We start from the raw sequence: 25885 nt of genomic DNA on the forward strand, positions 1-25885 counted from the left end.
TATGAGCTGAGGAAGAGATATCTTTTCAATATTTTTTCCGGCATTTTAATATATATATATTTAATATTTCTGAAAAATATTCTATTTTAATAATTTCTCTGCTTCTTTTTTCAATAATTTTTATTATATTTTATGTTTTCTCTAATTTTTACTTACATATATGAACATATCAGGTTGCTAGATATGAAACGTCAGATTTTTTAAAAGCAACTTTGCTATTTTTTTTTTTTTTAATGAATGTTATGAGTTGTATGAAAACTATATATTATTTAAGCTTATTATGCGCTCTTCTTATCATACTAGAAGTTTTATGTATTTTTTTTGTATCTTTTTAGACACTGATTTTTTAAATATCGATTTTTGCAATTTATGTTTTATTCTTCTTTATGAAATTTAAAATTGGTCAAGGTGGTTCAGTAACTGTTAGACACATTAGTGCGGCATTTAGTAAAGCCACTGTTAATGAACGGACAATCCAATGGTAATTCAAAAAATTTGAAGATGGTGATGGAAATCTTAAAACTGAACCACATGGGAGACCATAGTCAAAGCTTAATAACACTCCATTGACAGCACTTATGGAATCTAACCCTTGCATTACTGTTTGAGAAGTTGAACAAGAATTAGGTCTTAGTACAGCAATGGTATCAAGCTACCTCTCAACCATTATCTGGATAAGTGGATTCCGCATGAACTGAACAAGAAAAAAAGAAAAAAAAACATAGTTTTGAAATTTGCAGCTCTTTGCTTCTAAGAAATAAAAGAGAACATTTTCGAAAATAATTATCACATGTGATGAAAAATGGATCCTTAATGACAATAAGCATTGTTCAGCGCAATGGCTAAATGCAGATGAAAATCCAAAAGCACCACTACATCCTAAAAAGGTAATGTTTACTGTTTAGTAGTCTATGGCCTGAATAATTAATTTTAAATACTGGCAAAACAATATCAGCAGAGAAGTACTGTGTAGAAATTGAAGTTATACATCAAAAATTACTTCAAATGCAGCCAGCATTGATCAACCAAAAAAAAAAAAAAAAACCATTTTGCTTCATGATAGCAGACGAACACATGTTTATTGATCATCGCAAACAAGTTAGCCATATTAAAATAAGAGGTTCACCACATCCACCAGTTATATCTCCAACTCGTTATCACTTTTTGAAACATTCAGACAACTTAACCCCATGATAAATAGTTCACCTATCTAGAGCAGATCAAAAATGACTTTCTATCTAATATTGACACAAGCCAAATTTTTATGAAAGTGGTAGCCAAAAACTAGTAATATGTTGGTAAAACTATGTTAATTGTGATGGTTTTTTAACTTTGATTAATAAAATAGTTTTTAAAAAATTATTTATTTAAATTTACAATAATGCATAATTAAATTTACAATAATGCATAATTAAAATCTGACATTTCATATTTGACAACTAAATATGCATATAAACATTTAGAAGTTAGAATAATAAAAATAAATCACTCACTTTCAAAGCTTCAAACAGTTGTTGCTCCTTGTCTACTTTATTTGCTATGCTTTTAGCATTCAGAACCATCTCGTGAGCCTAAAAAAATTTCCATAATTAAATAGAAATTAGCCATTCATGCTATGCTTTTCCTTTTTTTTTTAAATAAGAAGTTTAGTTTACAAAAAAATTGAGAAGGGTTGGTTTTTTTATTGTATCAAATTATATAATGGTAATTTGAATTGATATTTAATGTTTGATATTTTCTTTTAGTCTAGGGTTTGAATGATAAGAATTTACATAACATGCGAGAGACATAACTACAAATCTATACCTAAAATTTTAGCAAATAAAATGCTAGGTGATTTTCAGTTAATAATAATCTATATTCTTGAAGTCAAACGTGCCTTTTTAATTTTCTTTGTATCTTTATTAAGAGAAACATTTTCTATCATTACGTATTAAGAGAAAACAGATTTATTTAAGTAAGTTAGGACAAAACCCTAGTTATATTTTGTATTTAATATAATAATGCATTGAATCTGCAGTACTATCTTATTCAATTTGTGCGCAACGCTAACACCGACAGAAATTATTATTGTAAAAAATTAGGCTTAAATTAATCTTTATATAGCAAAATTTGCATATATGACAAATAAAAATCATACAAAAAAAATTATGTAGCTAAAAATTTACACGTAATTTAATTTTCTTTTCTTTCTATATATATATATAGTACTTAAAATTGAATAAATATTTATGCAACTTGTAAAGAAAGGGCCAAAAAAGTTGAAAATTAACAAGAACAGAAATGTAATTTATCTTTTATTAATTTTTTTTTTATTAAAATGCAAGTTAATCAAAGAAAATTAAAATTATTGATATCAATTTAAGCTTGTATAGTTACTTGCACATCACAAGCAACTTTTATTAATGAGCTGGAAAAAAAATAATTAAGTAGAGTTAAAAAGTTTAAAAGTTAAAAATAAATTTTTTGCTTCTCTTTCTTGACAGTTTGTAAGCTTTATTAATAGAAAATCTGTCATGCTACAGGATTACTGCTGTCATGGGCAAAGCAAACAAAAAATAAATTCTCATAAATCAAAGAAAATAGTTCTTGAACAAATATTTTTGCACCTTATTTTAGGATAACAACTCACATTTTAGATAAAATTATTTAAAATCTTCACCAAATTCATAAATTACCTTAGACACAGTAGCATCTTCAACACGGTAGATGGAAGGACACAGTTCTCTCAAACGTTGGCTGATTGAACCAGTACTAGCATTATCCTCCAAATATAGATTTATTAATGCATTTGTTAAGCATACAGAGAGCTACAGTTTAAAAAAAAATATATATATATATATATAGATCAACTTAAATAAAATTCTGTTGTTGTTGTTCATTTACGTCGCACTAGAGCTGCACAATGGGCTATTGGCGACGGTCTGGGAAACATCCCTGAGGATGATCCGAAGACATGCCATCGCAATTTTGATCCTCTGCAGAGGGGATGGCACCCCCGCTTCGGTAGCCCGACGACCTGCACGCGAAGTCGAGCACTTTACGGTAGAACAGTTTAACGAGGACCCATACCGCACACCCTCGGTCCCTACGCAGGCTGATCCAAGTGGTCACCCACCCGCACACTGACCGTAGCCAGTGATGCTTAACTTCGGTGATCTGCTGGGAACCGTGTCTTAACGATCAGTCCATTGCGGGACAATAAAATTCTGACATCTGAAGGAAAGAATGATTGCATGGAACTAAAATTTACCCATGAGAATATTTATAGAGAAGATAGTTCTTCATAAATTTAAATATTAACAATTAATTATAAGTAAAAATTATTATTTTAACTCAATTAGGATTTTTAAAAGCATCACTTTTTTTAAATATTAATAAAAAAATTTTTTTTACCAATTACCAATTTATTTTTAAATATTTTAAAGATGCTCTTTCATTATTTTAAAAAACTTCACAAAACTGTTATTTCTTAATAAAATGTCTTTATTTAATCAAATAACAGTTAATACTAAATAGTAACTATATTAAAAGAAAGTAAAAAGCAACAATATATACATATATACACATACATACATACAGCAAAATAAATAAAAAAAACACGAAGAACACGAGATTAAGAAAAACAATAAGTTTCATTTATTGCGCATAAGCTGCAAGTAAACTCATAAGTTCAAAATGAAGATAAAACAAAGGAAAATCATGAAAAAAGGGGGAAACGAAAAATAATAAAAAATAACAAACTGGGGGAAGAAAAAGGATAAAATTTTTTTAAAAATCTAGAAAATAAAAGATATAATCTTTTTATCAGCCCACACGATCATATCCGCAAAAAAGAGTGCTCTAATATTGAATCAATGCAGCCAAAGTAAAATATATCAATACAATAGTGTGAGGAGCACTCAAAAATTTTTTTACAAAAATAAAGACAAATAAAATAGAACACAATAAGTAAAAATAACATGTAAAAACAGAAAATAAAATAAAATAAAATAAAGAGAAAAAAGAGAATAAAACATAATCTATAAGGCGAGTAGCGAATTCAAATGTACTTACATGAACGGGAAATTTTTCAAGAATGGTTTAAAATATTTTTTGCGTAACAAGATTGCCAGATTGCAAAATATGAAAACAAAAGTGCAAATTGAGCGTAACTAGAGCAGTTTTGCTTTAAAGTGCCGTTCTTACTGCATTGCTGAAGTGCGTTTGATTTGTTAATTACCAAGGAAGGGCCCGAAAATGGATCTGAGCAAGGTAATATTATACTGGATAATTTAAAGAAGTTGACCATAAATAATTTTAGAAAGTAAATATTTATTTAAGAAAAAAATATTAAAAAGAAAAGAGAAACATGAATTGCCTGTTTTGCACGTAATTCTGCACGTTTGCCTGTTTATCCGTGGCTATCCTGTTTATCTCCCCCCCCTTTTTTCATATGTCTGTAATTTTCCTTGTATATATATATGTATATATATACACACATATATATATATAACACAATCAGGTGAAACTTTCAAATGATACATCTCTGAGAAATAAGAATATATTCGATTAAACCATATTTTTTCTTTCATTATCAAATAAATAAATACAGCAGACCATAAAAATTATTTTGTTTGTAATAATTATTGAATTATTAGAAATTATAAAACAATAATTTGTCATAATAAATAAAAAATAACAAATATTTGGAAACAAAAGTAGATTAAAAAACAAACTAACATTTCAGTTCTTATAAGGAAGAAACTTCAAGTTACTAAATTCAGAAATTCAATCCACAACACTCTATAAACTAATAAAAGAATCGTAATGATATACTTAATAAATAGTTGGTCTAGAATTTCTTTTTTTAATTTTAAATTCCTCTGTTGCACAAACGCAAATTATGGTATTAAAAAAAACGGAAGATTGGAATCCCACTATTTGATGGGATCTTAAACTCTCTGACCATTTCCACGTTTTGGGGTAAAATTAGGTTTTCCCTAGCTGTTTTTTCAAATCTCATTTTCCAGGAGAATTTCTGATTTTCCCGATATTCCTGGCGCATACAAACTCTGATATATATACACTACCGGTCAAAAGTTTAAACTCACTTGTATTTATTTCAAATTTTTCAAAAATAGTTAAATGTTTCTGACTTAAACATACAATTTATCAAACATAATCATAAACAAACATCTCAAAACTGTTTTTTTTTTTTTCAAAACTGTTCATTATTTTTTCATTTTGTATCTATTCTGTAGTTGATAACGAAATGAACGAAAGTGCATGTAAGTACCTATTCCAAAACAAGTGTAATTTATTTAAATTTTTTTATTAATTCTTAGTTTATAAACAATTTACTTTTCATCTTCTTTTATGGGGTTAATTATAAGTTATGTTCATGTACATGACAAATTTTAAATATTGATATAATAGCCTTAATTAGCCAGAATAACTGGTAAAACAGAAATTTATTTTTTTATACAATTTATTACAGAAATATGGGTCAAAAACGAGAAATAAGTGTGGAAACACGTGCAGTTATTATTGCACTTCATGCAGAAGGCTATTCAAGTAGACAAATTGCCTCTTAAACTAATGTTTCTCAGACCACTGTTGTCAGAACTTTGCAAAGGAAGAAAGAAACTGGCCAAAATAAGAGCCGCCAGCGATCAGGGCGACCTAGAATAATGTCCAAATGTGAGGTTAAGTTTATCCGCATTCAAAGTAAGTGGCAGCGGACTCGAACACCAGATATCTGTAAGAAATAGAATGTTACTCGGAGAAAATTGTGTCAGTATCTACTGTACAACATCGACTTCGTGACTATGGTTTAAAAGGCTGTGTAGCTGCTAGAAAACCTCTTTTGAAAAAATAAAGTAAAACGACGGAAATGGGCTAAAAAACATGTTACCTGGTCTTTAGAACAGTGGTCAAAGGTTTCGTTTACGGACGAATCAAAATTGGAATTGTTTGGAAGCAAACGAAGGCAGTATGTTCATCATTTAGTTGGTAAATGTATGACAAGTCAATGTTTACTATGAACTGTGAAGCATGGTGGAGGTTCAGTCATGATTTGGGGATGTTTTGCCGGTGATAAAGTTGGAGATCTTGTAAGAATAGAGGGTATTATGGATAAAAAATATTATAACAGAATATTGCAGCATTACGCTTTTCCATGTGGATAGAGAATCGTTGATCAGGGATTTGTTTTTCAGCAAGATAATGATCCAAAACATTCATCGAGATTGTGTAGAAACTACAAACATTCAATCAAAAGAAAAGAAAAAAGTACTGAAATACATGGATTGGCCCCCTCAATCCCCTGATATTAATCCTATTGAGCTATTGTGGGGTGAACTCAGTAGAAATGCTACAAAAATGAGATGTACCAATCAAAACAAGCTTTGGGAATCTTTGCTTAGTTGCTGGAACCAGATATCATCTAGAACAGGGGTCCCCAACCTTTTCGTTCCAAAGAGCAAATACCAGAATATCGTTCGAATGGCGGGCACCATTTATTTTTTCAAGATAAATTTATAGTTGATAGACATAGGTAATAATACACACTACATATAATGCGCAAAAATTTAATTGAAAAAATTAATTTAACATATGAATATAATTAGTATTAATATTCCTGTGTAAAATAAATGATTACTAAAGTGCTTTCAAAACATGCGAAGTATAAAAACTATTTATAAAATACAGTCAATGTGGTCTTTGGCATGGCATTTCACTGGCCAGCGCTTCATAATTGAGAGAATATGATGAAATTCCTGCTCGCAAGCTATCGTCAAGGTGTTCATCTGTAAGTCGGGATCTATATTTTGATGTTATGATATTCATAGTGAAAAACAATAATTCACACAAGCATGTGGAACCAAGAAACGACTTTATTTTATGTGCTGCTCTTTTTAAGAAAGGAATTTATTCCTTCAACTATATTCCAGAATTTCTCATCTGATATAATAGTTTTGAGGATAATGTCATTCTGAAGAGCCACAATCTCTATCTCCACTTCGTCTCGCTTTACTTGAAGAAATTCTGAAATGTATGTTGCTATTACGGTTACGTTTATTTGGTTTTTAAAAGAATTAACAAAAATGTTATCAAAGGCTCGATGACATTAAATTGTTGAAAGTGCTTTTCAAATTGATCTTTAAGCAATTGGAGGTTGATGACAAATGCTGATAAGTCAATTTCACTGTTACCTATCATTTTTTTTCCATGCTTGGAAGATGCACAAGAGGCTTCATTTTTCAAATGTGATGTCACAAAACTATCCTAGCTCTGAACGAGTTTATAGCCTCTATAATTTTTGCTATATGTTTGTCCTTTCCCTGCAGCTCCAAGTTTAAATTATCTAGTTTTTCCATTATGTCCGTCATGAAAGACAAGTTTGCTAGCCAAAGAGGATCTCTTAGTTCTAAAAATAAAATGTTTGATTTTTGGGCTGCAAGACAATTTTTTATTTCTTCAATTAAATGTAGAAATCTATCAAGTACTTTGTCTTTACTGAGCCAGTGTACTTCAGTATGTATTTGCATAGCATAAAATTTGCATAGCATTTAATGGGAAAATGGAACACTAAAATATTTTATAGTAGGGCTTAACCAGCGGGCGCACCTAGACCGATCGACGGGCGCCATGGTGCCCGCGGGCATAGGGTTGGGAACCCCTGAAAAAACCAATAGAAAGAATGCCAGAAATATGTGCTGCTATGATAAAGCCTAAAGGAGGATATTTCGAAGAATCCAAGATTGGACGAAATTCATAAGTTATGCATAAAATTATAGTTCTTACCATATAAGCGTACCTACATTTCTCAAAATAAAGTTAATTTAATGTAATTTTCAGTTTAAAAGAAGTCATTTTAAATTGTTATTTGTCTATTTTTAAAAATTCAAGAGTGAGTCTAAACTTTTGACCGGTAGTGTACACATCATAACTTCCACATAAACTAAATTAATATTAATGAACACACCTCTCTTCCATCTATGACGAAATCTTTAAATGTAAGCAGTCTTAACAGATCAAGTTGCATCTGAAAAGGAAAAAAAACTATTTTACATTTATGATTTGGATTTAGTTTCACATATTACATTTATTTTACAGATCTGCAAATATAATGTCAGATAATCTAGAAAAGTAATGGCTTAAATCATTTGCCGTTTCTGTTGCTCCAGAAATACAAGAATATTGCTTTTTGATGTACACTTGTTTTTAAAATAATTTTCCAGAAAATTATTTAAAAAGAAACAAAAATATTAAAATTATGATTTTTTGCTTTGGTTGTTATAACCATTTACTTTTGGGGGAGAGTGGTCCTAAAGAATGTAGTCAACATATATTACTTTACTTAACACAAATACAGATTATATTAAAAGTATATAAAATTCTTACTTCTTATTGCGCAATTTTACAGTGCTGCATTTAGTGTGCAGCTTTTTAGCTTGTTTGTTAGTACATTTGAAAATGTAACATAAGAAGGGTGTTTAAAAATATTTTAAGTATCAAATTTGAGGAAGCTGTCTTTATTTAGAACTCTCTTAGTCTTTATCTCTTAAAATTACTTTTAAATATGTTTTAAATATGTAACTGAAATTTTTTGAAAAGAAAAGTTTCTTTTTTTTAGAAAGAAATTCAGCGTAATAATTTGCAAAAGGTGGCACCAAATTTTCAAACCACAAACACTCCTGTGGCCCTTCCGATCAACAATCAATGTAAAGGGATGCTATGACACTTTGATAAATAGTTTTATCATTCGGTCTACATTTTTATTACAAAATTGCCCATTTCACCAAAATTTTATTTTCTCCTTTAAGAAGGGCCGGGACAGAAGCAAAACAGAGCATTTTATATCAACTTAACAAAGTATAAAAAATTATAAGATTAGACTTATTACCGGGGTAAGATAGTTCAGAATGGCATGAAATTGGTGATCACAAAGTATTTTCCATAATGCTAACATTTCGTAAGTGTGATTTACAAGCTTTTGAAAATTAGCTAGTGATATTCGTTCTTGTAATTCAGCTTCATCTGCAGTAAAAAAAAAAAAAAATCTAACTAAATACATTAAAATAATAAATAAAAGCATAATAATAAAATAAAAGAAATGTGTAATAAAAGAGAAACCATTATCACAATTTATAGAAAGTATAATTTTCTTAAAAATAAAATGAACATACTTTGAGTTTTTGTTTTGTAGCCTAATGCAACAGCGTCTCCCGATGAAGCCTGATCATTTTTCTTAAAAAATCTAGACATACCATATTTAGCTAAACTAAAAATAAACAAACAAAAAAACTTTAAAAAAATGCAACTACAGTGTAAAAGGTTATATTTCAAAAAAGACGTATACTTAAAATTTGATTTTTATGAACAATTCAGATTTTGTTATAATGTTGTACTTTGCCATATGAAATAACATTCCACAAAATCATGAAAAATTTGTATACCCTACAACACAAAATATTTAACTATTATTAGGAAAAAAAAATCAGAGGGGCCACTCATATCAGGTTTCAAATTTCCTTGATTTTTTCTAGAAACATTTTTCAGGTCATCATGTTTTTTTTTTTTTTCTTTTTACCCACACAAAGTGTAGGATGAATATTTAAGTCTCAATATTCTTAAGTATTTCATTTAAAATTTATATATATTTTTAAATATACAATCTTGAAAAAATAATTAGATTAAATTTATAACAACAACTTAGCAAGACTTGTTTTTATTATTTAAATTTATAATGTTTTGTTACACATAAATTTTTTAAAAACTAAGATAGCTGAGAGGAAAATAATATGTTTAGATTTTGTAGAATATATGGATTTTATTGAATAAAAAATGTTTTAATGTGTTACTTTAAAATTTAAGTAGTTTTGCACAGTGTAACAAATTGCAAATACAGAGTGATCTAAAACCTTGGACAAGTATTGTTCAACTAATTGTTATTGAGCAAAAAAAAAAAAAATAATAATAATAATAATAATTCCCGGCGATTATGTAACAATAAATTTTTTCTATATATTTCTTTGCTATTTAAAAATTTATTTACATTTAAATATAGAGCCATTTCACCGTATTTCGTCCAAACAGTGACAAACCCATATTATAATATTCATTTATCGTACTTTCTTCAAACGAATATCTAAAATCAAATATTAATGTTTTTGAATTAGCATTTTAAGAGCGTTTCAGTACACAAAATTGAATGTCGCAAATGGAAAATTTTCAAATTTCTAGCCGAGAACTCTATAGAGAAAAGCTAAATAAAATTCTTGAAATTTTATTCGATTTTTTGTTTCTTTTTTACTTGAAATCAAAATATTTAAAGAATTTTAGTTTTTTCTTCTTCTCAATAAATCAATAAAAAATTTTTATATTCTACGTTTATACATCATTTAACATGTTTCCCATCCATTCTTTAAGTTTTTCCAGCTTTTTAGGAAAAGAGAGAAACAGCTTCAGAAATATCTCTAGAATGTAAGCTACAATTACATATTTCCGTTTTTTATTTTTATTTTTTATTAACTGCTTAATTTGAATTTGGAACTGAAAGTCAAATATTTACCAACAAAACAGTAAAAGTAAATGTCATTAACATAATTGGATGGGAGTACAGAAGCTTTCAGAAAAAGTGCAATATAAAATCTATAGTTATTAAATGATAACCAAATAACTTTTGGTTATAGAGTTAAAAATACTAAAATTTTATAAATACTTTATAAAGTTAAAAATACTACAACATTTTGTCAAAAAAAAAAAATCTCCAAAGCATCAGAATGAGTTTGAACAATAAATAGATTCAGCCCACAAACTAGAAGAAAACCCCTTGATTAACAGAAGCAAATATCTTAACCCTTTCTTTCACCCGACCAGAATTTTTGCCTTTCATAAATTGCATAGTCCCAAGTCTCAAAGAGGTCAAAGGTTTTTCTTTTTATTTAACAGCTATGGGGGAGTTTCACATGGCGTTGTTATCTAGTTTAACAGGGTTATAAGGGAGCAAGTTTTGATGCAAGCAAAGTATTGATATGTAAATGATACTTCGACCATTTTGCAATAAATTTCCATATAAAAAAGTGAGTATAATGGATTTTAAAATAGAAAAGTAAAGAAATACAAGGGGGGAAAATTCCAGTTTCTCTTGGAAATTCAATGATTTTTTTTCCCAGGTTTTTTACAATATAAAAAAAATTTCCTGATAATTTCAAGTATTCAAGGTTTCCTAGGCTGGTAACCACCCTAAAAATAATAATAAATTTTATAATTGAGTAAAATTTTTGTGTTTTTCTTCTTCTGTTTAAAAAGTTCTTAAAACATGGAAAAATATGCAGAAAATAAAATTATCATTAAAATTAAACTTTCAACCCCTCTCCTGATCAAACTTTTGAGATTATATTTCCCAGATTAAGTCTACTTTGAGGATCATTGATTCAAATCTGTAGTAGAAAAAAAGGTACGTTTATTCAAAGAATTTGTGAATTTAGTAACTTAAAATATCGTTCAAAGTAATAAGCATAATTAAGAACAGGCTCTCGAACTATGAAGACTGTGTCTTAGTATGCGATTATTAGGTTCTTAGGATAAGTTGATAAAAATCCAAAAAAGATGAAAATAAAATCCAAAAATGTTATTCGCGAAACTCGTTTTTGAATCATAAAAAAAAATACCTAAAATTTAAACAAGAAAAAAGTAGACATAGGAATCATGTATTCTTAGAATAAAAATTATCATTATAGATTATTAAATACTACTGATAATAAAAAATTTACTAAAATGAATAACAAATGAATATGAATAACAAAAAATATATGAAAAGAAATATTGATTGTAAAAAATATTGATGCCCGATTTTTTTTAAGGGAAAAAAATTTTTGAAATGTGAATCTCAGTGTGATTCATAAATAGAGTGAATACGAGTCCTGATGTCAGATTTTTACATCGTGTGAATATGAATCATAATGTCTAACTTTAAATCGCATGAATGCATTGTATGCCGATACGTAATTTTAAACCACGTGAACATGAACCACGATGTACAATTTCAAATTGCAAGAATATGGAACTTAATGTGCGACTTTATAAAGCGTTTACATTAGGGGTGCTCAACCTGCGGCCCGCCAACCCTCGATGTGCGGCCCGCGGCCGCAATCAGAACAAAATGAAAAAAAAAATTTAATATTTGTTTTTGAAAAATAATAAAAATAATTCGGTAATTTAAATTTACACTTTTAAGTTTTTGACGCACCCAATCTCAATCAATGTAGTTTTTCGATGGTTAACGCTACGGATTTCAGCATAGCTTTAAAATTCCCAATATTTTTAATACATCATTATTACGATTTAGGAATTTTAATTACCACTTTTGACGCCTTTCGTATGTGCCGATTCCAATGACTTTTCGGTAGTTATTGCTACCCATTTTCAAGTAGTTTCTGAAATAGCGATTTTTGAAAGTTATGAAACGCTTTATTTGTGCAAACTTCATGGAAAATCTAAATGACTTTAGAACCTTTCTTCAACAGTTATTGCTGCACATTTCCGCCCGGTTTTTAAAACTTCGATATTTTTGCACAATATTATTACGAATCGCGAGTAAAGAATCGCTCATTTAGATAACCATTTTTTGACACGGCTTAATTGTAACGATTTTATCGCAAATCAAATTATTTTTTAATCGTTATTCAAGAAATTATTGCTACACATTTCTACAAGGTTTTGAAAGTACCGATATTTTTTATACGCTATTGCGACATTTTAATTTCAAATCTCGCATTTAAATTACATAAAATTTTGATGGACTTTATTTACTCCAATTTCATCTGAAATATAAAAGTATTTTGGCTATTGTTTTAGTAGTTATTACGTTTTCCCCATGATTTAAAAAGATTATGATATTTTTAATACTATGGTTTGACAGCAAGCGAGTTTTGAATCGCGCATTAAAATAATTATTTCTTACGTGCTCTGTTAGTGCCGATTTTATCATTTGCGTTGTACCGATATTAACACGCATTTTTTAAGAGGTTTTTCGAGCGTGTTTTTTCTTCTTTCCCGTTATTGCTGCATTTTTATTTGTGATTTAGAATATACCTGATATTTTCACACAATATTACAACTCGTGAAATTTGATTCAGTTTTAATTTTTTTCGTAACTTAAAAAGTAATTATGTATCTTAGCCAAATCAACACCCTCCCAGGAAAAAAAAACGAGATGTGTTTATATTAAACGCGGTCCGTTTTGCAAAAAAAATAATTCAAAACACGGCATAATTCTTTAGTCCCATGAGCACGTGCAAGTTTAACAACACACATCGAACCTATTCTTTTTGTTGTCACTTGTAATTTAAAAGTCATACATCGTAATTTGTATTTACGCTATCTGAAAATTGCCCATCGCATTTCGTATTAACACTAACGAGATTTAAAAATAATCCATCGCGTTTCGTATTTACGGGATTTAAAATCACATATCGCGATTCGTGTTCTGGCGTTTAAAATATCATCGGTTGCTACTTTTCTCGCAATTCATATGCACGCGTTTTAAAAATCATATATCGTGATTCATATTCATGCATTTTAAAAATCAAGTGTTGTGAGTAGTCCTTTCGCAATTTAAAAGCCACAAGATTCGCATTCACGCGATTTGAAAAACAAGCATCAAGTTTTTTATTTACGCAATTTAAAAATCACACATGGCAATTTGTATTCAAGCAATTAAAAAATAACGCATAGCAATTCGTATTCAAGCAATTAAAAAATAACACATCGCTATTTGTATTTCCGCGACTTAAAAACCCAGAAAGGAAGAACACCATCTAGGACAAATTCCAAAACTGATGTTATTTGCTCTAAGTTTAATACTACTCACAACAACAGCTTCTGTCGAAAGACTGTTTTCCAGAATGAATTTGGCCTGTTCAAAATTACAGAGTAGTCTTTAAATACAATCATTACATTTTCATTTAATGGCTCAAAAAATATCAGATGATCAAGTTGATAAAATTTTCACAATATTCAAAAATTTTGCAAATTACAGTATAACCATTTAGAAATTTTTTAAACCATTTTCTACCTTCTTGGAGCATTTTATATCATTTATGATTATATGCTGGGAAACGATTTGTATATCATTTAATTTTAACTGTATAAAAAATTTAATCAAGATAAGTTTCGTAAAGTAATGTAAATTTTATTGATTGTTAATTGATTGTAAATAGTAAGTGTCATGTTAAAAATATATTCGTCATAAAAAGTTGTAAACAAGTATCTTAATAGTTTTTTATTATTAAGGAATATAGTTCCTTAAAATTTAATGTGTTTTCTTTCTTTCCTTTTCTTCCCTCTCTCAACCTCTTATAATTTAAAATAAAAATGTCTGAAAGTTAAAGTACATTCCCTAATAAATGCTAAATCTTATTTTCCACTTAAGGGGTTTTGTTTTAATCATTTTTAACCCTATAAACTTTCTTTAAATCAAAGTATTTAACTTGAACTTATATTAATAACTAGAATATTTATTTATTTGAAATTTAATTCTATGAAGAAAAAATTTAACGTTAAAATCTATGTTTAAATGGACTTTTGTATTTTGTAATGTGATAAAAAAAATTTCAATTTTTCCATAGTTTTTAAATTATTTCAATTTATCTAAATTTTTTCTGATAAATTGATTCTGATTTTCGAATTCTGTTTTCTTTCTTAAGTAATTAGTTTTGCATTTTCTAATTTTAAACGTTTTAAAGTGTTGTATTTTCTGCAAAGAGATTACAAGGTTAAGCGACAAAAAGAATTTAGTGCTATATAAACAATGATGTTTATATAACAATCACCACCAACAATTGCTTTCAATATGTCGGTCTAAACACTTTGGCATGCGGCCCTTCATTGGTCAATCTGCTGTGCATGTGGCCCTTCACTGAAAAAGGTTGTGCACCCCTAGTTTACATAGATAAGAAAATGAGTAAAAAAACGAATCATATTTTTAAGGGATTTGAAAAAGGGAAAATTTCTTCGAAAAAGGCAGAATTTTTCGTTTTACTAAGAGGAAGGAAAAAAAACTCATCCTCGTAGTGTGTTCTTTTTTTGCTCACTGTACATCTTACCCTATCATAAAAAAGCTAGGCAATTATAAGATAATGAGTCTGAAAAAACTTACCCAGTAGATTCAATGGGATTATTAAAAGCATGACTATTGTTTTTGAGGAATACTTTTAATGTAGACAGCTGTTGCAGATAAAGTGCCATTTCTTCTGATGTAATATTGCTTACAAGCTGAAAAATACAACGACAAACGAGCATTAAAACCATAATACAAAATTTTCTCGACTTAACAAAAAAGATCAAAAATAAATATTAAAAATATTTACTTTAGTATCAGAAACTTCTTTCATTTCAGAAACTAATTTCATGTTCCATATAGACCTGAAAAATTGGTGCTTTTATTATTTTCCTTTCGTGAATTTAAAATTTCATCTTGACTCAGTTTTAACATGGCGAACTAGAGCAAAAAGAGAAAATCATATATGGTCTCTCCTGACCATGCTTAACTGTCTATCGAAACTTGGCTGCATTTTTTAAAAATGTGAAATACAAGGAGCTAGGATTTGAGAAATATATGATACATTATAGATTTCCAAGTAATTTTTTCCATCAAAATTATAAAAATACAGTTCTAGAATCTTCATTGTTGGAAAGATAGTTTAGTATTATAAATTTACCTCATTTCAGATTTCTAATGAATGTCAATGTTTTTACATAGTTAGTGTTAAGATATTTAAACTTTTTTTAAAGGCATCCAAATTTGTTTTCATCAGTTTAAACAACAATAAAATTAAATTTCGAACAATCTAAAAACAGACAAATGTGTAATTTTAAATTACTTACTAGAAACCTCAAATTGCATAATGTTATTGCTTTACATTTTTAAGAAAAAATTCGTAAGTTTCAAAAATTATTGAATGCTATTTCAAGTAATCCACAAAGGCTTTTTTTTTTATCTTCTTAAAGAATATAATGTTGTAAAATGTCAAAATAATCAGCAAAGGTTTTTTATAAAATAAATAAAAATATATCACTATGGAAATTAAATATTTAACCTAGAAAGCATGGAAAGAGGCCTCTTAATTTTTCATCTCTCAAAAATATTGGTTAAAATTTTTACTTATAATGAAGAAATTTATTATTTTTAGAAAAAAATAATAAATAATTCAGTATTTTATATTTCTTGATAAAATACTGAATTTCATGATTTAAGAAAAATCTAAAATTTGGTGCCATTGTGTACCTTTTAAAACAGCATAGAAATTGAAAATATTATATATATTAACTTCTGAGAGCAATGGAACATTATTTGAGTGGAGACAAAATGATTTGTTTCTATAAGGACATTTGGTGCACCCTATTCTATAAACTAGATACAATTAAAACATATATAAGGAAGCGGTGGTCAAAGCCAAATAAATGGATAAATTCAAGGTCCATCTTTTTTTGACTAAACTGTTGGAGCATTTCATTAGAAATCACATAGTGCTGGATTAATTGCAACGTTATTTAGAGATGAAAGAAGGATCAAGGTTATAAAGTTTTATTTGTAATTTTTTTTTTAAATGTGATAAACTTAATTCACAAAAAATTATAGATAAATTGAATCCTAAACTAAATACTTTTATTTTTGAACATCTATTTCGTCCCGTCATTTTATAAATTTTTTGTAGGGGGGGGGGGGTAAGGTAGTGGACCAAACGATAAATAAAAATAAAAAATCAAATTGAAATTAACAAAAAGTGGTATTGATGTGGTGCAAATCTAAAAATTCGGTCATATTTTCAAAAAAAAATTCCCCTTCAAAATGCAGTAACGTAATGTACAAGTATTAAGGCTCCATGTACAAGGAAGCAATATGTAGCAGTTCTCAAAAAGTATGGTTCAGTGAAAGGGTTAAAAGAATTCTGAGAGTTAGGACATCTTTTTTCACTTTTTTTTAGGGGGGGGGGTAATGTAGTGGACCAAACGATAAATAAAAATGAAAAATCAAATTGAAATTAACAAAAAGTGGTATTGATGTGGTGCAAATCTAAAAATTTGGTCATATTTTTAAAAAAAATTCTCCTTCAAAATGCAGTATCGTAATGTACAAGTATTAAGGCTCTATGTACAAGGAAGCAATATGTAGCAGTTCTCAAAAAGTATGGTTCAGTGAAAGGGTTAAAAGAATTCTGAGAGTTAGGACTTTTTTTTTCACTCACTAATGTTTTTTTTTTACCCTGTAATTATATTTAGATTTAATCAACAGTACATTATTTAATATTCCAGTAGCATTTTTGAAATTACATTGAAAGGCCCATGAACAAAGAAAAAAAAATAGCAAAAATTTTAATCAATATAATTTCTCTAATAATATATTGAATAAATTGTAAAAAGGAGATAAGTTTATAAAAAATATTGCTCACACTTTTCAATTCAAATAAACTTAACTCAATGTGATATTCTCATAACTATTTTCAATGTCAAAAGGTTTCTGTACTCATTAGAACAAATATTCAGCATGTTATTGATTTTTATCTAATGCCCACACCAAAACCAAATTTCAATCAAGACTGGGTGCAACTATCAATCAGCAAAGTCAACTACTAAACAATAAACCTAATTTAAGATTATTAAATACAAAATAATAAGAAAATCGTATCCTTAAATAAATAATTTTATAATGCTTAAGTAGTCTTTTAATGGTTCATACCTTCGCAATTGTTCTCATATACTCTATTTATATAGTTGGGGTTCCTCTAGAATAAAATCGATCCTTTAGGACAATAAAAAAAGCTAACGATGCTGAATAAAATAAAATGAAGGCTTAATGCTCAATAAAAATTTTTATCGTTTACCTTACATATTTATCTAAAGGAAGCAGTCAGCTTCGGGGGGGGGGGGGGGGGTGTTCATATTAGTTCAAATTTTATACAAAATTTCATTATGCTTTCTAAACAATAATTTAGCATTTTCAAGATGTGTATAAAACTTATCAATATTTCATGAAAAGAAACACAATAAAAAGTCATTTTGGATTTTTAAAAAAAAGTTTCAAATTTTCTTTGAATTAATAAAAAATAAATAATATACCTTATTAATCTGGAAAAATACAAATACAGGCCATTATGTTTTCCAGAGTATACTATTTCTGATGTAGGAGCAAGAGTGGTATTTGCCGAAGGTTGAGAAAAACTAGAAGCAACAGGTGAAGTTGGCTGTTGCATTGGAGTCATAATAGGTTTGACTGGACTATATGCACCTAAAGATTAAATTTTAAAAAGATATGTATAAACAAAAACTAAACTAAAAATTATGGAAAAACAAGATTCTACCTTCCAAAACTCATTTTCTAATATAATAAATAAGCATATTAGCTTAAATTTATTAGCATAAAAATTTGACAAAATAAAATGTTAATTCAGTTTTTTTTCTTCTTTTTTCTCATAGAATGAATAAATTTCTGAAGGTGTAAGCTATGAAACCTGTGGATAAGACTGAACCATGAAATAATTAATATCATGAATGCTTGAACCATGTAAATAATTGGCAGACAGTACTCTTATCAAGAACTATCAAATTTTGTGATTTCTACTACCATAACAAATTAAAATAAGATGTTAGATTAAAAAGAAACAATATTTCAAATCTATTTTTAAAAATCAGCCATAGTATTGTTTGAAAATGGGATATTGTGAAGACAACCAAAAATCAGTACAAAAAGCTGAAAACCAGGACAACAACGAACCCTGTAATTTATAACAGTATGTACATAATTAACTAGAAACTTCTTAGTTAATATAACTACAAAAAGATAATAAATAAATGTAAAATAAAAAAAATAATGGGATGAAAGAACATAACTTTTTCTATTTTAATTAGTGAAAAAAAAGTCTTAATTTAAATTTATTTTTCACATATGAAATAATTGTCTGCTCTATTGAAATTGTTTGCCTCATGATTAAGTTCTTTATTCATTTTAAAATTTCATTTATAATAACAAGAGTTAGAATTAAGATTGATGATATTTCATTTATCATTTTTAAATCCTCTTTTACTTTTGCTGAGAGGTCACGTACGCGTACTTAGAGCCTACAGCATTCTCCGGGGAGGGGTTAAGCTTTGATTTCATTTATCATACAATTTATTGTTTTTCAAACATGTCATAACTGATATTTGTACAGTGCCATAGGTCTTAAAATTTATGCGAAAAAGTAATAAGGAATTAAAATCTTATTTATAATATTTTTCACAAAATCATAAAAAATCAATAGATTTTTTTTAAAGAATGTCATGTTAACACAATATTTTATGCGTAAATTTATTCTACTAAAATGCTTCTAAATAGGATACTCTGTTTCCTCATTTTCATGAAATTTTTGTCAATAAAATTTAAAATTATAAATTAATAAAAAATATTGTAATATAAATAATATAAATAAATTTTTAACACTTTCTGCAAATTTATAAGTCAATAAATCATAAATTTACTGTCTCTTACTTGAAAATTGTGGCTGAGGCAAAGTTCCGGCAATATGCTGCTGATTTTGAGGAGTACTAGCCCACACTACAAAATGTATGTAAAAATATAATTACTATCAAAAACTCTAGAGGAAAGTTTTGAACCTAAAATTTGACAAAAATTACCTGCAGGATATGTCGTATTTGGACGCCCCATATTCATCTGTGACCCAATAGGACTGGCTGGACAATCATAAGCATTAGCAGCAGGTATTGCTGCATAATGAGGCTCTCCTCCATACATCAAAAATGCTCGATTGGCCCATTCAGCCACCTATAAAAAAATACAAATAGGTGGTAAAATCAATAGTCAATTACAGATTGCTTTTAGTTCTATTCTGCATCTTTGCGAATTATAAAAACCAGCCAAAAAAGCAAAACTTTAAGGTCAAGTAAAGAAAAAAATTTGCCCAATAAAACTCCAAAAATAAGAAATATTTTTCTATATTTGGCAGGTCTCCAAGAAACTTAACATTATCATATATACTACAAAATATATATATATATAAAATAAAAAACAATGAGTTTAGCAGAAAAAAACTCAAAATAATCAAAGAGAAGTTTTTTTTAAATTAAAAAGTATACAACTTAAAAGAAGGTTAATTAGTGCAAGAATCACGATGTTAGATTTTAAAACATAAGTAGCTGAACCAAAATAGTTAGAATCTCCTAACACTTTTCCTGCTATGTTTAATTATAAAATAACTTTGGAGAGACTAGCCAGTTTTACAACAAAGGATACAGATGAAACGAATATTTATTTAGTACTATACCATTACAAAGTAAAACATACTGATAAACTAAATAGAAAACATAAATGTCCAATAACACATGTTTTACCACGTATAAATTTAAAAAAATTTATGAAAAAATTAAGATGAAATAATTTACAAAAATCTATATACAGTTGAACCTGGTGAAGATGAAAATGCTTTACATGAAATTTAACTCAAGATAAGGAAGAAAAACTCCCCCATTATGCTATCGTAGAAAACAATCATTACATCCTCTAATATGAAGATAAAAACTAACTTCGTCCATAAGACATAGTAATATTGCATCTGATAAAAACAAACTTTTCCCTGAGGCGTCTGCGACAACATTCTTCATTGAAAAAATATTATTGATCTTCCTGAACTGGAAAAGTGAAGATAGTACATTGCATTGATTCACTTAATGACAATAAAATATGTATTTACAGGTATTCAAATTCTTCAGCATCTTTGTTTTAGCGATTCATTTTTTAAAATCATCCAAAATGCATTTTGCAGTTTTATTGGTTTAATACCAGAGGAATTTTGAGGCCCTTCGATTTTGTCTTAATGAAGTTAGACTGTAAATAATTGCTTCTCGTTAAGTTCAAAGTCCTTGTAAATATTAACAATTTTACAAATTATTAAATTAATTAGAAGAATTTATTATCTACAGAATATCAGTTGAAAGAACATCAAAAGCATCAACACAATAATTTAGTCAAATTGTTTACTTGTTTTTCTTGCAGACTTTGAGAACACGCTAAAATCACGCACATTGCACATGCTTGAGCTTCCTAAAAAAGAGAAAATTCACAAAAAAAACTTTAACAATTGTTTACAGGAAGTCCAAAAATTGAAGCATTAACAGTTAATGCATTAATAATTTTAAAATATCTTAAATCTTAACGTATTAACATTAAAAATTTTATTGACGAAAATAATGTATCACAGACTATACCACTAAATCTGAAGTAGAAAAAAAAAAAAAAAACCTAGGTGAGATGTTATAGAAACCTGATACTTCTAGTAAAAGTCCTTTTATTATTATATTTGTTGCATTTAAATAATCATGAAATAAAATTTAAAAGAAAAAGTAATAAACTCTATAATACCTTGTGAATCATAAAAAAAGATTTGACAGCCTCAGAATCAGGACCTTTATTATCAATCAAAAGTTGACACAATTGATCAACAGGTTTTGGTTTTCTTAACATGAAGCATCCCTAAAAGAAATTTGAAGTGTTAAGAATTAAATTAAAAAGATTAATTAAAGAAATAAAATTTTAAAAACAAACATAATAGCCAAAATTAAAACAATGTTTATTTTATTTTATTCAAATTTATTCTTTTTACTGCATCTTAAAATTTAACCAATAAAACCAATTGCTTAAAAAATAAATTATTTTAATTAAAAAAGAAACTTAAAAAGTATTGCTTTAAACAAAAGTAGACAAGTAATATAACCCTTCAAGAGTTGGGCAAAATTTAATCTTGAAATTGCCCTTATATGCACCACTAACTGTAACTTTTGAGAAAAATCTGCTCAAACTTTTCGGAATTTTTAGGGACATTCTTTTATGATTTTGCACAAAATTTGTAGATCTTATTTTTGAGAATTTGAAAAAAAATCTATTCATTCCCTCAGTCCACTTTTTATAAATGAGTGAAAATAAAAAACTATTCTTTCAGCAAAAAAAAACAAACTTTTCTTTCAAGAAGTTGCGGCTTTAAAATTTATGAATTAATGAACAGTGTTTCTAATAGGAGAATCTTGAGAAAGGCCTGTTTTAAGAAAATTAGATACTTTATGAAGGATAAATTTTTATGATAAAAATAATTTAAAGAAGGTCCGTTTTATTGTAAAATATTTTGCACAAAGGGTCTGCATAAAAAAAAAATTTCTCTTACATGGACCTCTGATTACTTTTCCAGTGAAAAGTATGAAGAACACCAGTTTTTAATGCAGGAAAACTTACAACTTAAAGTTAAAGAAATACAATTTTTAAGGATATTGTAGATATCATTAGTGGAAGGAGAGATACCTGTGTTGAAAGAAAGACAAATAGTCTAGCTGGATCTTTGTGTTGAGTGACCATTGCAGGGGGATCGCAAGTTATTTCTTGCTTTTTTCTAGTAGGAGGTTTAATGGGTAATCTTGAAGGGACTTCAGCAATGCAGCAAGTGTGACCATCCAGCAGGAAAGTACTCTAAAAAAATTAATGAAATAATATTTGAGGAAGCAGCTTTTTGTAAAAATAATTCTCATAAATTCAAAATTAGAAGATGTGAAATTTAATTTCAGCAATTACATTCAGTTATACAGCATTGCCTTTTGATGCTCCTTTTAACAAATGATATTCCCATAACTAAATTTAAAAATTAATAATTAATTCTTGAGAAAAATTTATTTTTGACACAAACCACTTTCTCCTGATGTGACAAAGTATGGCATAAAAAATGAATATCAAATAGTACCTATTGAACAATCAAAGTTAGCAATCATTTTATTCATATACTATATATAACCAGTTTTTATAATACCAGTTTATACTATTTTATATGGAATAAATCTAGAATGGCTCAGAAAAACTTAAATTACATAGAATAATATATTCCTCACATGCTACAAGTAAGGTAGTCCTCAGCAAGAAAATTATGTTATATATAATTTACACTACGGAGTGCAAAGAGAACATTTTAGCAATGAAAACTTCCTTTACAAATATTGTTTCAAATAAATTTTAAAAAATTTCATATTTCACACAGTTTCATCAAAGTAAGTACAGGTAAGTTACAAAACTTTAAATTATCAACCGTAAATAACTAAACATTCATCTAAATGACAACTCAACACCTGACAGTTTAGCAAAATCTGTATTTGATTACATTTATCATTCAAGAATGAAAACTTTAAATGATATAACCTACTGTTATAAAATAATTTATTTAACTTAGGTAAAAGAATTATATAAATAAACAAGTTTCTATAGTCTATGAGATGAGTACACAGTCTATTGTAAAACAATTAGCTACAGAGTAATATTTATTTAAATTCAGTTAACTAGAGTCAAATCAAAAGAAGTAATTGCTTACATGAGTTTCAATGAGCTGAGGATAAAACGCAAAAGAATCATTTGAGGTAGCAAATACCACATCTTTATCTTCATTCTGTGATGATGCCAGCAAAGTAAATCCTGAAAAAAATATTTATCAAAATAAATACATTAAAAAAGATCAATTAAAACAAACAAATTTCAAGGATTTTTATTCTTCGGAGAAAAAAGCTTTATGATTGTGTGTTAAAAGTTCTTAATTTGATGGAAAAATAAGCAGAAAAAAATGCAAAAAAAGTGAAAACACTGAGGGGTTCAAATTTTTAACTGCTCTACTGTTTAAACTATTGTTATCTTAATTTCCATATTGCAGTTTCTACCCCATTTTATGTGGATCAAAAATTCAAAGCCTTAGTTCCATAACTTAAAATATTATTTCTTACTGGTTAGGTAAGACTGTCAAACCATTAAGATGTATTCCTAATATGTGAAAACCTAATTCTTAGATAAAAAGTTAGTAAGATCTTTTAAAATATTGTATAGAGGTAAAAATTTTCAAACTTCTTTGATTTTTCAAAAGCATAAACCTTTTAAAAACAGTTACAATGGTTAACTGCAAAATTATTTAACACAATATGCATTTCTAACAAGTTTTTTAAAAAAAGTTTAATAGTAATTGAAAAAAAGAACATTAATTTCATAAAAATTGAACTAAACAGAAAACAAATAATTTCAGCTCATCTTGAAAAAAAGAAAATACTTAAATGAAAGATTTCCATAAATGGCAAGATTAATTACTCATGTAAATTGATGTAGCAAAACTCTTACCTTTCTTATAATATGACATATGCACATTTAGTGGTCTCGCTATTGCACTAGCAGTAAAACCAGGTGGTAGTCGAACATGAAGAAGAGACAAAGTGTAAGGTCGGTCATCTCCAAAACCACCATTTGTCGTGTAGTAAAGTCGAACACCTGATTAAATATTGTATTAGCCTACTAGTAATTTATCAAACAAAAGGGCAACAAAAATATAAATCTAAAGTTTACATTTCTTAATAATTAAGAAATTAATAAGCACACTATTAAAATAATCAATGTATAATTTCAATAAGTGCAATAAGTCACTCACTTGCAAATACTATACTTGCATTAATAAATATTTTTTAAAATAATATATACATGATTTAAATTTCTATTCATAATTTTTTTTGGCTAAGGATTTATTTATTTTTGAAAAGACTGTAACCTTTTGAAAAGACCCTAAACCCCCAAAACTCATTATATATATAATGTTTAATGAATGTTAACTTTCTTAGCATTAATCTCCACTTTCAAAACTTACACCTTTCCTGGATTTAAAAAAAAAAAAAAAAAAACAGGTTTTGCCCTAGTTATTCAATGGCAAAATAAAATTTCAGTAAAATTTTGCCCATGTCTTGGAAAATACTCAGGAATTGAAAATTTATCAGAATAACACCACATTGTTTCCAGGTTTTACGAAGTGTGCATTATTTTAACAGATATTTATTACATAATTATAAATCTCTTAAATTAAGAAGATTTCTAAAAATATAAACTTGAATTAAAATTAAAAAAAAAAACACTTTAGAACCCATTGATTAGATTAAAGGATATTAAAATAGATAGAAGGTTGTCATAAAAATTTTAAAGATATTTATTTAGAGTACAAGTCAAATCTCTCCGACAGAATGATAGCAACCAAATAAAAATCCTCAAGGTAAAATAAAAGGACTTATCCTCCTTCATTTTTATTTACCTTAATATGTATCTCAATACTCTTTATAGCTTATTTAATAGATCTTTATACCTTAGAACAAGAAATAAGTAAAGGGTAAACAAACAAAGAAAAAATGAAGAATTAGCAATCAACTATTTAATTTTGACAAACCATAAAAGAAGTACTTGAAAAAGTATAAGATTAGAGTTAAAAAACAAGATACATTAAAATTTACTTAAAAATTATTTGTTTTAGCTAAAATTCATTTTAACTTTACAGTCCATACTATAAATGAGGATTTAAAGTCTAAACAAGAATTTACTAAAATTAATTTATTTTGCACATAAAAGATATACAGTTGATGTGAGTAACTTATAAACCCGAATAAAAATAAAATCACCTGATTGAGTAATAGCAACGAGATGTACTAGCTTGGATTCAGTTGCTTCAATGGGACTAATGTGAATTATTGGATATAGGTATTTTTTATCAATTGTCCTGAAACCAATTAGTGAATAAAAAGATTTGAATTATAATACAATACAAAACATAATTTAATTCAGAAGAAATAAATAGTTAGAATGATATTTCAGTTATATTTGCTTCAAAAAACCACATTATCAAATTTGGAAATATGAAGAAAAAAAATCGACAATTCAATCAACAATGAATTGGAAAAAAAATCAACGAAATTCTTTTTATTTAAACATGTTGAAATAAAAATAAGTTAAAACAATTAGTTATACATGTCTTACTATTAAACATAAACCTAATTTTAATTAATCTAATTAAATTTTATA

General features: G+C 27.5%; 1 protein-coding gene across 1 annotated transcript in view; it reads right to left on the reverse strand.

The window, feature by feature from the left end:
• Positions 1 to 25885, reverse strand: part of Nup154 (nuclear pore complex protein Nup154) — a 69892-nt gene that overhangs the window by 20106 nt on the left and 23901 nt on the right. Inside the window, exons 11-26 of the mRNA XM_087160904.1 lie at positions 25486 to 25583; positions 24173 to 24319; positions 23385 to 23485; positions 22334 to 22498; positions 21404 to 21514; positions 21023 to 21085; positions 19663 to 19810; positions 19517 to 19582; positions 18109 to 18277; positions 15360 to 15414; positions 15149 to 15264; positions 9174 to 9268; positions 8891 to 9024; positions 7970 to 8029; positions 2679 to 2810; positions 1494 to 1571 (exon numbers count right to left, since the gene is read on the reverse strand). Of these exons, the coding sequence (XP_087017030.1) occupies positions 1494 to 1571; positions 2679 to 2810; positions 7970 to 8029; positions 8891 to 9024; positions 9174 to 9268; positions 15149 to 15264; positions 15360 to 15414; positions 18109 to 18277; positions 19517 to 19582; positions 19663 to 19810; positions 21023 to 21085; positions 21404 to 21514; positions 22334 to 22498; positions 23385 to 23485; positions 24173 to 24319; positions 25486 to 25583 (1738 nt within the window). The remainder of the gene's footprint in view (positions 1 to 1493; positions 1572 to 2678; positions 2811 to 7969; positions 8030 to 8890; positions 9025 to 9173; positions 9269 to 15148; positions 15265 to 15359; positions 15415 to 18108; positions 18278 to 19516; positions 19583 to 19662; positions 19811 to 21022; positions 21086 to 21403; positions 21515 to 22333; positions 22499 to 23384; positions 23486 to 24172; positions 24320 to 25485; positions 25584 to 25885) is intronic.

This window comes from Parasteatoda tepidariorum, chromosome 4 (assembly GCF_982258835.1).
Source record: "Parasteatoda tepidariorum strain Cologne lab strain chromosome 4, Ptep-v5.0, whole genome shotgun sequence".
In the NCBI taxonomy this organism is placed as follows: domain Eukaryota; kingdom Metazoa; phylum Arthropoda; class Arachnida; order Araneae; family Theridiidae; genus Parasteatoda; species Parasteatoda tepidariorum.